This window comes from Rhipicephalus sanguineus, chromosome 4 (genome assembly GCF_013339695.2).
Source record: "Rhipicephalus sanguineus isolate Rsan-2018 chromosome 4, BIME_Rsan_1.4, whole genome shotgun sequence".
Classification (NCBI taxonomy): domain Eukaryota; kingdom Metazoa; phylum Arthropoda; class Arachnida; order Ixodida; family Ixodidae; genus Rhipicephalus; species Rhipicephalus sanguineus.
This window is the reverse complement of record NC_051179.1, coordinates 139,903,346-139,915,304: the sequence shown is the minus strand read 5'-3', so window position 1 is coordinate 139,915,304 and position 11,959 is coordinate 139,903,346. Positions and strand designations below refer to the sequence as shown.

Below are 11,959 nucleotides of genomic sequence, written 5' to 3'. Positions count from 1 at the left end.
CTTTCGCATTTCGATGGACGAAAAATGCTAGAGGCCCATGTGCTGTGCGATGTCAGTGCACGTCAAAGAACACAAGATGGTCAAAATTTCCGGAGCACTTCACTAAAGCATCTTATAACCATACAATGGTTTTGGGACGTAAAAACCCACATATTGTTATAATTCATGAAGCAGCTCACAAATGTGTTAGCAGGCCGTCCATCACTTTGCCTAGCGCTGAGATTGTGTATCTGAGGGGTTTTCGTTGATTTCCATTTTCATCCAACACGTAGACATAATCTTTTTGCTTGCCAAACTGATTTTATCCTGTGTGGTTTATTATTTTCCTAGCTTATTTGTCTACACACCGCACATGTGTGAGATCTTTTAAATGTTGTTTTTATCATTTCTTTCACTGGTTAAACCAACACTCTCTTTTTGCTTTCTTCACAAGTGTTGAAGATTGGGCGAGTTGGTTCGTCGTACTTGAACTGGTATAGCGCATTACGGGGAAGAAGAAACGGCCGAGCGGACCGACACAAGAGGACAGAGCGCTAACTTCCAACTGAGCTTTATTTATCACAATAAAGCTCAGTTGGAAGTTAGCGCTCTGTCCTCTTGTGTCGGTCTGCTCGGCCGTTTCTTCTTCCCCGCAATGCGCTATACCAGTTCAAGTTGCTTTCTTCACTGCTGCGTGTTTTTGGCACATATATATGTGCATGTGATGGCAATAAAAACCAGTTTTTAGTCAGCGCCTGTAGCGTCTACTGTGTTTCTTCGTCCTTGTGTCTTTTCGCTGCCCTTCCAAAGCATATCCGATCATGCATCAACTAGCCCAAACCAAAGTACTGCTCTTGCCTTGGTGGCGCAAGGCTGGAACCAGCGGCGGAACTAGCGTTCCACCTAGCTTTTTCCAAGTTTTTGCTAGTTGTAATAAGTGTGTTTAGACTTGTCTATTCTTCTCAGGTCTCGGTCAGTTCCCCACACATGCACGTGCCACGGCGATGTCATGCGACCAGTTGTTACGTGATTTTAGTAACGTGAGTAGTTGTTACGTGATCTCACGTGAATTTAGCAATATGACTAGTTGTTACGCGATGTTACGAGATTTTAGTCACGTGGCTAGTTGTCACGTGACGTAACGTGATGTTTGGTGACGTGGCATACTCGCCCATCATAGTTATTGCATTTCATGGCCGGATAAATGGGCGCACGTGTTGTGAGAGCGGAGTAGAAGATGAACAGGACGAATCGAGCGCGTGCCTGTTCATTTCTGTTCGCACTACCCGGCACAACGAAAAGCTCTAACAGCTCCACTGCTAAAATAAAGAGAAACAAGGTAGGTCGCCGAGTTCCACACTTCCTTCAGGTTTGGCAACACTTGTGCGAAGCTGCCTTAATTTTTTTTAGCGCGAAAGCGTTAAAGAGCTCGTTTCGCAGAAATTACGGTGTCGACGTCGTTGGTTCTGAGCGCTAATTCGGCATTTCCCGTGATAGAAAAATCGAGGGGACTCTATGTATGTGTCTGACCCCAGCATAGCAGTGCGACACTGCAGTCGCTAAGCTATCACGGCTGTTAGAAGCAGTGTGTCGGAAGCGAGCAAAAACCAAAAACCAAAAACGAAAAAAACAAACAAAACATTAGGACCGTAACGGAAACGTAACAGAAACGTTATCTATCATTTAGTTCCGGAGTGGAACCGAAATATTTTTCATCGGTTTTTGGTTCAAGGGATGAAATTTGCTAAGGCACGTTGCCGGGCTAGTTCGTTAGGATTCATAATTCGTACGGCGTAGCGCACCACGACAGGGACAGAGAAGAGGGACGCACACACACAGCACAACTTGCAACTAATGGTTGTATTTGCGATCACACATGCCTTATATACAATAACAGTGAATCGATAAAACCGAGAGAAAAACATGTAAAGACACAGAACAAAGCCTGCACGTGTCATCACTAATCATAACAATCTGCACCTGCCAACGTTCAAAGCGAAGATTACAGATACATCTCTTCTTTAGCTGACAGAGCCAAAGAAGGCACATTCACACATTTTCTTACCTTTTGTCGATTTCGTAGGCTTCAATTATTTCTGGCGTGGTTCTGCCACGGGCCCTACCTAGATATATTTTTCATGGCCAAAACGCATAAAATTGACTGCCCTTTCTGAGTGATCATTTCGTAGAATGAAACCTGGCAAGATTGCACTGCCTTGTTTCTACAGAAGTACTTGAAGTTGATCTCTCTTAACGATTCTTTTTTGGTGAAAAATTCTGATCAGGTGCTAGACTTTGTCAAAGCCAACGAAAAAGCGAATCTTTTAGCATTTTCAATTGATGTGAAAGATCTTTATTACACCCTTCCTCAGGCCGACTTGATGGCGTGTGTGTCCGAAGGTATCGACTGAGTAGATGCTGTTCAATTCCAAAATGCTGCTGGTGTATCAAGTGAACAGTTTGTGGAGCTCCTTTGCTTTTATCTTAACTCGACCTATGCGACGTGGAATGGGAACACTGTGAAACAAAAGAATGGAATATGCATAGGTTCCTGCATCGCCCCATACTTGAGCGACCTGTTTTTAGCAAAACGAAACCAGATTCTTGAAGAGCGTGTGAAGCACACGGATGTTGTTGCTGTTTTTAGGTGCGTAGACGACTATCTGATAGTTGCTAATAATGAACGTAACAATTTTGACGCAGTAGTTTCAGAAACTAACCATGTTTACGACCGAGTCATCTCCCCTAGTGCTGACGCATGAAATAGCTAAGGACAACTTCATAAGATTTTTAGACCTCGGGCTGTATTTTTCGCCGGCAGAGGTGTGCTGGAGCTATGAACCGCGAGGAAATAAACAGGTCCTTCCGTTCACATCCTCTCACTCAATATTGGTAAAGCGAGCTGCGATAAATTCCTGTTTTCAAAATGCAATGATGAAGTCGTGTCACCACAAGCTTGATGCAAGCTTGTGGGCCCAGGCTAAACGTTTAACGGATTATGGTTATCCCACGCGCCTGCTGACCGCCGTTGCCGAAGATGTGAGCAGGAAGGGAAGGGCAAACGCCGGAGAGCAGGCAGCCGCTACTAAGGTAGCCAAGGTTGCTGTAGTGCCCTACATGCATGTCATTTCACATAATTTGCGAAGGATAGCGAAGAAGGCCGGTGCGGACGTGGTTTTTTCTGCTCCCGAACGGTTACAAGGGATGCGCAGAAAGGTAAATGCTGAGAGTAGCAGGAAGCGGGATTGTGCGATCAAGCACCGGGAAAAATTTGTCAATTGCAGTCGAGGAGTTGTGTATTGTATCCCTCTGACATGTGAACGCGTATACATAGGCCAGACTGGAAGGTGTGTGAACCAAAGACTTAGGGAGCACCAGTACAATGTGGAAAAGGCTGTATCTGGTCATTTAGGAATTCACTGTCAGAGGTGTGGTTGCGCCCCAATGTTTCCAGATACCCGTATTCTCGGTAGGGCCCGCGGCAGAACCACGCGAGAAATAATTGATGCCTATGAAATCGACAAAAGGAAAGAAAAATGTGTGAGTGTGCCTTCTTTGGCTCTGTCAGCTAAAGAAAAGATGTATATGGAATATTCGCTTTGAATGTTGGCGGGTACAGATTGTTATGATTAGTGATGACACGTGCAGGCTTTGTGCTGTATCGTTACATGTTTTTCTCTCGGTTTTATCGATTCACTGTTATTGTATATAAGGCATGTGTGATCGCAAATAAAACCATTAGTTGCCAGTAGCGCTGAGTGTGCGCGTCCCTCTTCTCTGTCCCTGTCGTGGTGCGCTACGCCGTACGAATTATACTTCAAGGGAAAATGTCGAAATCCGGAGCAACTGAGGTCATGCAACGTGAACATTAATTCTTATATCTGGGCCAGTATGAACGCGTATCTCCGGCAAGGATTACAAAGTCAAGATGCGTTGAAATTTTGCGGAAAACGAAAAGATTGGCAGCCGGAGCTACATATATTAACGGAAGAGCACCTTGGGGTGCCAGCCACACAGGCCAGCATGGACAGGCGTTTTCGGTGCTGAAATTTGTTTCATCAGAACAGCGGTCTCGCACATCAGAGACTACACCCGATGACGTGTTCCTTGTAATATCATGGTCTCTCCTTAGATGCAAAAGACTGAGCCTACTCAGAGAAATTGTAATTCACTTACGAGAAAATTAAATATGTTTTTATCGTTACTTTGATTTCAACATTTTGAACACAAGTAAAAACCGTTACGAACTGTTACGAAACATTTTTTTTCGTCCCGGAATAGAAACAGAACGGAACGTTTTTCGGTGGAACAACACTGAAACCAAAAAGAAAAACGTTTCGTTCCTACACTCTAATCGTGGTAACCAATAACTGTGATTTCGTGCACCTATAGGGTAAGGGTTACATTAGCTTTGAGTTCAAAAATTCTAAACTTGGCAACTATCGGTGCACAAAATCACATTTATCGGCTACCACGTTTAGAGTGTACAACGTGGTTTTAAGTGGGAGTGTCATTGGAGTTACACTGAATGAAGAGAGTGTTTCTCATGTATCAGCAAACGCCCTCATAAGCCGACGCTTACTATCATTTAGGTAAGACCAGCAAAGACAAAGTGACATTAGACATTACTTGGTTCCCACTAGCCGACATTAGCATTTGTACAACCAACAGTAACCTGCTCTGGTGGGCATGCAGATAAATACGCCAGTATTTTTGCAGCATACGAGTAAATACGATAGGTGGAGACACCAGCGCTCGCAATTCCCGAGGGGTTGGGAGCAAGGAGTTTTAAAAAGTATTCAGGAGTGTAAGTTTTCACTAGGTATTAGCAGCAGATGTGAAGCGATCATTTGCCTGGAGTAGAGTTTACCTAAACAACATGGTTTGCTTGTGCGACACCCAATCAGAAATAAAGTGATTTTGTTCTGTTAACGTAAGCGCCAGCCTAAATACAAATTAAGAGATCGCTGTTCCCAACAAAAGTAATGTATCTGGATGAGTACTGGTAACTTGATCTCTACTAAAATTTGCCCAAACATTGACGCTTCTTGGTAGGAGGTGTACGCTAAGGCATTCTCCCCAATATGAAAGAAATCAAAAGGATCATTCCGACTGCAAGTTGGAATGAGCGCCACGACCATGTCCCTGCGCGGCCTTCGAGACGGGTGCCTCTTTCGTTCTCCTCCGCGAGATGCCGATAGGTTTACACGACCCGCGACGCAGTAAACACGAGGGGTCTATCGCGGGCTACGGCGCGGCATTTGCAAGTCGCGCAGCAATGATCGAGTTCACGTCCAAGCTTGCAAGCGTCGCATAACGTGACAGACTTTGAAATGTCTGCCTTGCGTCGGCGACAAATTAAAGATTTTTCTCAGACGTTCGCTGGAGCGGCCACGCCAACCGCGTAATATGTTCGTCAAGAGCTGTGAATCGAAATCATTTTCACGGTACAAGCCAGCACTACACAAGCGTGAAACTTCGCGTCTGCATCTCAAGAAAACCTTAATGTTTTCATGCTGTCGTATGTGGGACGTCAAGTCAAATGTGGAGTGAATGTTTCACACCAATGCGGTACTCACTAAGCACCATGTCGCAGACAAAGGCGATAAAGACCACTTGAGAGCACTTGTGATTGTAGATTACCTGCCAGAGGGAAATTGACAAAGAAGCTTGTGCCTTTGCGATAGAGCAACGTCAGCTGTTTATCTAAAGGGCGGCAGATGGCGCCTCATCACTCATTTGAACGAGGTGCAGCAGGCGTTCGACATCACTATGTTGCCGACTAAGCGCTTTCCAGTGTAGCACATACAGTGCATGTGACCCATAGAGCTGTAACCATGTTTCATAATGCCAGTAACCAAGGAGTCCTATTTCCAACGTTATCACATAGCTCATTCGCCGTACATTGGCCTTTATGGAAGTTGCAGCATTACATGTTCTGCTCTTCAAATAAAGTACCGCGGCCTGTGAACACTGCTTTGACGATATATCATTACCCTTTTTGCATTGCAGAGACGGTGGCGCTTCGTCATACTCAGCCAGTTACACCAATGGCTTATGTAGTATGAAAGGCCTACAGCACCTTCTGGGATCATTATGTGAGAAGGCTGGGCAATGCGGTTTTCATGTTACATCGTCCTCTGCGAACGCTTATAGTAAGAACACCATTCTCGCGTTTTCATTTCCTTTTCAATTATCTATCCAAATCATTTTCCATCGCCCCAATGCTTCTTCACCAACAGCAAACTGATCTGCTTAGGTTCTCTGGCTTTCCACTCAATATCTTTGCAAATCTGCAGAAGCAACTACTCTTGCTGGTTATTAGCTCTCAGGCGAACACAAGCGCATACAACGGGGGTTATTTTGGGCGTGTGGTTCTGTGCGGTCACGAACATGCCACCACATGTGTGTTGTGTTCCTCTCTTTTAATGACAGCTTCTATAAAATAATTTTCATGCTACGAACGTAGCGTGTATTAGCGCAGTACATGCAAGGAACACGAAAAAGACGTAGAGATAGGCAGGCGCTAAACTTCCTACTGCTGGACAGTTGGATGTTTAGAGCCTACCTTTCTCTACGTCTGTGTCGTGTTCCTTTCTTTTATGTACCGCAGTAATACACGCTACGTTCATTGATGACCAACTCGACCGATCAGCAACCCTTCTGAACTTTATGTTACGGCATTTAATTTAGCATATGTTTTCTTTCTCCTGTTATTATCTTGCGTTTTTTAGGGGCGAAGCTCCTAAAGCCGTGGGTTCGTCCCTCCTAGCTCGTACGTGACCGCCTATGCCGCGCGTATGTGCCAGTGGTGATGGCAACGAAGCAGCGCGAGTGTTCTTGGCCCAGCGCAGGCACGAAGAAGACGTTGCAGTTCTTTCTCTGATCGATAAAGCGTGTTTGTTTGTCGTGCTCCGTGTCCTCGTCGATCCCACGTCGTTACACTGGTGGAGGTGCGGGGTAATGTTTCATGTTTGGCACTCCATCGCGGAGCCGACAATCGAGCCCGGAATCACCACCACGCGTCGAAACACCGGTCCACCGATTCAGTCGCCGTGTGCTAGTCGCCGTCATGACCGTGTACCTCGCACCCAACCTGTCTATCGGGGACGTCAAGTCGTTTATAGACGCTGCGTTACGTGACTACGACAACAAGTACAAGAACCGTCCTTTTGTGCTGGCTGGGGACTTCAACGCGGACCTCATTGCCAATACTGCATCGTGCCAGCACATGCTTTCCAAATACGCACTCAGATGTATCCATATGCAACCTACAACGATCCGAGGGACGTACATAGACTTAGTGTTTGCAAACTTCCCACTGCAGCCAGTACAAGAACCTCTCTCGCTTCATTTCACGGACCATAAAGCCGTCATATTGAAGGGACCTCGCAATCCAGCCGCCATGACAACGACGAAATGAAAAGAACAAACGAAGAAACGAAACAACAAACGAACAAGAACAAAATAAAAGTTGATTTTGTATAATATACGCACAGTCTTACGTCTTTCTAATGATGTAATGGGCTAACTTTCACGGGAGAGTTACGGTTTGCCGATGATCTCCCCCTCTCGAGCTTCGCCCACTTATCATTCATAGCAATGGGAAGGCACAGCGCAACTGAGACAATGGACAAGAACACGCAACACAAACGAGCGCTGTGTTCTTGTCCATTGTCTCAGTTGCGCTGTGCCTTCCCATTGCTATGAACCAACTCGCCCAGACCAAAGTCTTATCATTCATTCCGTGGATATGGCGTAATTCTTTTTAGATGCGAATAGATTTCAAAACAGGAGAAAGTGCCTCAGATCAAACGTGTATCCATCCGTCGGCTCCCTTCTTGTTTTTAGATGCGAAGTATCTTAAGGCCGAGCTCAATCCGGTGGTGTGCGGCGTGACCACCCTTACAGCGCATACCCTCTCCACACACCTCCTCTCCACTCACCATCTCCTCTTCCCCTCTCCACTTTCCATCTCCCCTTCCCCTCTCCTCTTTCCCTCTCCCCCTCCCCTCTCCCCTTCCCCTCCCCACTTTCCCTCTCCCCTCCCCTCTCTCATACCCCTCTCCCCTCCCCCTTTCCACTCTTCCTCTGAAACACGGGCTAGACATGCCGAAATTCTCTCCTGCGCAACGCCGCGTAAGCTCGAGCGCATGCGCGTCCCCTCCCCTTCTCTCTGCTCTCCTACGCTGCCCCCCTCTCGCCAGTCTGTCGACCGCGTTGCCCGCTCGCCCTGTGAGAATTAACGGCCAGGCTAGATGGAAGATACGACGCGCGTAGCGTCCCTCTTCGCGCTCCACGACGCGAGGTCGGTAGCATGCCCAACGAACGCCAACGGAACGCGATCGTGCAAGTGCTCCGGCTTCGCATCGCCTCATGGTCCCCTTTAGGGGGAGATGGTGTAATTTTTGTATCGACAGTTTAGTATTCCACGTGAAGCACGTATGACTTGAGCGAAATTATTGGCTTGTAGTATTTCGAAATAATTGAAAAAAAAATACGTAACAGCGGGTGTCAGAGAGGAGCCCAAGACGAAAACAAGAGCCACTGACTTGATATCGCGAGTCATTTTCAGACACGTAGGGGTACTCGAGTGAATAAATAAACGCAACATTTATTATTACATGATAGCACGCACGTGACATTTCATTGCCAGAAACAGATACTCCTAGATCACGTTGAAAGTCCGGACAGTGCCCGAGCTTCTTCGCGAATGTCCGACCACAGCTGCATGAAAGACGCCTTGTCACCCAGCTCTCGTATCTTCTTCTCGAAACGGGCCAGCTGGCCGGGCGTGAAGTGTTCCTTCCAGCCTCCCACCTTGGCTTTCCTGACGAGTCCGTACTTAGTCTTGTCTCCGCCGTATCCGTGCTTGCAAGACACCTCAGTCCTGCCGAACAATTCGCGCCAGCCGGGGTTCTCGTTTCGCTGAAGGTCAAATACGATCACTTTCCGCATGTTCTCGGGCTGGGAACGCTCGAGGATCTTTTGCAGCAGTACTTCCTGCTGTTCCAACGCCCGGCCGTAGCTTTCGCTCACAAAGTGAGCGAGTCTGAGAACCGTTCCTGGAGTGTCCCGCTTGAGCTCCTCGTAAGTTAGGAAGAACACGTTGGGCTCGTCCTTGAGGGCGTAACCCGAGGCGACGTGATCGAAGTAACTGCCGTAACCCAGGTCTCCTTCCAGGAAAGGGTCGACGATGTCTTCGAACGTGCCGTCCTGGAAACGGTAGATGCTTACGTTGGTCATGTTGTGGAATATAGAGACGCACACGTCCCACGGGTTCCGGGCCACGTAGACGTACCTTAAATCGAAAGGAAAAAAATACATAAGGAACATATTGTTGTGTTACGGATTACTGCGCGTTTAGAAGTCCGAACCTCATGCGAAAAAAAATCAACGTAACTTAGTGATGTGCGCTGCCCGGTTTATAAGTGATTGCTGTCAAGACACAAACTGTCAATCACGGATTGTAATACTACTAATAATAATATCTGGGGTTTTTCGTGCGAAAACCACGATATGGTTATGAGGCACGCTGTATTGGAAGGCTTCGAAAATTTCGGCGATCTGGTGTTCTTTAAATGAGTACTGACATGATTTTGAACCATCGCAACAGGGACATTCATTGTTTCCTTGGCATGTAGTCTGCACACACCGGAGCCGGGAAACACGCATGACATATTTTAGAGTTTTCGTCGCCCACCATCTGCAAGACAACACCACCGAAACTGACATTATCATGACGGGTCAAGACAGCTCGTTGGATTTGCAAACTCTGCATGCTGGATGCGGTCGAAGTAGCTGTAGGAGCCGCAAGATGTCAATTCACCCTTCGTTGTTTGCGTGTAACTCGTACAAGTAACAGCAACTGCACAGTGCTGCAAGAATGTCAAGAGTTACTGACCGCACGTGACTTAGACCTGCGTAACACTGTGTTTACACGTCACTGTGATACCATACCCTCGATACCGAAACTTAATGTCGTTTTTTAAGGAAGCGGTATTAAAATATATTAAATACGTTCCGAGCAACCACAATACAATTTTTGGCGTTCTTGGCACCAGTACTTTTACTAATAGAAAGAGTAAGAAATTTTCTAAAATTTGTGTCAGTACTCCTTTAATAATATACAATGACATCGCACAGTACACGGGCCGCTAGCATATCACCTCCATCGATATGCGACTGCCACGGTCGGGATCGAACCTGCGGCCTTCGGGTCAGCGACCGAGTATCGTAGCCACTGCACCCCTAAGGTGGACAATCACGAATTGGATCGGCATACAGCTGCCCCATCAATTCAAATATAAGCTTGAACGTGCGAGTTCGCATGCACTTTATACAGTAAGCCACAAAATAGCTGGGCTACGATGGTGCGTGAACGGACCTTTTAGCTTTCAGGAAATGTGGAGACAGGTTTTTGAGCGTTTCATCGTTATTGCTTGGCTTGCGCGGCTGAGTTTGTAATGTGTTTCTGAAAGGACATGAAGACTGTCACATGGTGCTAATTTATTCATTGCGTTAAGCGCCCTTTTTTCGGTTATATATATCAAAGTGTCGGAAAAGTCGAATCAGTTCCGAGAGTACACTCTTGTTTGTGTTCTTTTGCGATAGAAAGTGCGTCGGGAGGTTTGGAGTTCGCATGTGATTGCTGTTTACGATATGTCTAAAATTCAAAATTAAGCTTTATACAAGGGTAGCAAACACAGAGCACGGTCGGTAACCGGTGGCATGTTGACGGTGAATAACCCAATATTCCACGTTGCGGTGGCACATATTTCAAGTAACTGAGGACACTGGCGATGCGGGAACGAGAGCAACTAGCATTCTCAGGAGCGCGACGGATAAGCTGTAGACTGCTCACAGCCTTCTAGCGCGCAGAGGGAACCCGTGGGGCTGCAGTGCGCAAGTAGTTTACTCTTAAACCGAGCACGCGGATCTCAGAGCCACTTCTTGGTGCTCGACCATTGAAGTTCAATTGTATGGGTGTCCGTACGAGGCGGTCTCGGCCTCATCTGTTTGCAATCCACAACTTTGTCTTGGTGTTTGAGAGTGTGACGCGAATGCCTGCGCACCGGACAGGTGGGTCCAGGGCGGTCTAAACGGCTATCTCCAGGCGATGCAAATTTGAATGTAGCGATCACGCTTTCACTTCGTAACCGCGCATAAAGAAATGATGCGTCAGAGATGTTAACCAGTTGCCATACCAGGGGAAAAAAAGGAAGATGAAACAGTATCGCAGACAAGACAAAGCCCTGTGGCGCATCCCGCTTTAAGATGGAGCGTCTCGTGCGTACCTTACCCAAGAGAATCGAATATGAACTATCGTGCCGGAAAGATGCCACTAAGCTGCACATCGCATTTCGACAAAGGTGAAACGCAAGAAAACACTTAGCGTTCTCGGATGTACGATAAAGATACCCAAGTGATCCGAGTAAATACGGACAGTTCCTTTACGGCATCTCCGTGTGTTGCTTTGGCGACTGAGGTCGCTCTCTTTCTCCCTCAATCACCAAGGCAGGCTGATGTTACTGTACATTCCTCCCATGTGTCTCACTCTTCGTTTGCTTCCACAATCAATCAATCAATCAATCAATCAATCAATCAATCAATCAATCAATGTGTCCACAACGTACTTAGCGTCCTCGTTCATGGCTTCCCTGCGTAGAGGCTGATGCGTCAGCAGCGTTCGCACTGGCAGCGTTGGCGTCCACTCGTGGTCCGCCATGTACTCAATGATGCGGGTGTTGCTGGTGAACTCGGCGTACGTGTCGATCGGATCGCCATTCTTGAGGATCAGCTGCGTGATGTACTGAACCCAGTGCGTGCCACTCTTTGGGTACGAGCTCTGCACGAGGTCCCCCTTGGAGGCTCGGAACGATGCGCTTCTCCGATACGCCTCCGGGTCAACCCAGGGGCTGCACGCTACGCCGTCGATAATTTGCGTGTACGGTTTCCGGGCTGCAGCCATCGCGGAAAG

General features: G+C 47.1%; 1 protein-coding gene across 1 annotated transcript; it reads right to left on the bottom strand.

Annotated features, from left to right (window-relative positions):
- Positions 1 to 8,565: 8,565 nt before the first annotated feature.
- On the bottom strand, positions 8,566 to 11,959 carry LOC119390748 (amine sulfotransferase). The gene is made up of 2 exons (XM_037658442.2): positions 11,616 to 11,959; positions 8,566 to 9,280 (listed from the first exon to the last, which is right to left on the bottom strand). Exons 1-2 carry the CDS (start codon positions 11,948 to 11,950, stop codon positions 8,653 to 8,655), a joined length of 963 nt encoding a protein of 320 aa, XP_037514370.1. The 5' UTR covers positions 11,951 to 11,959; the 3' UTR covers positions 8,566 to 8,652.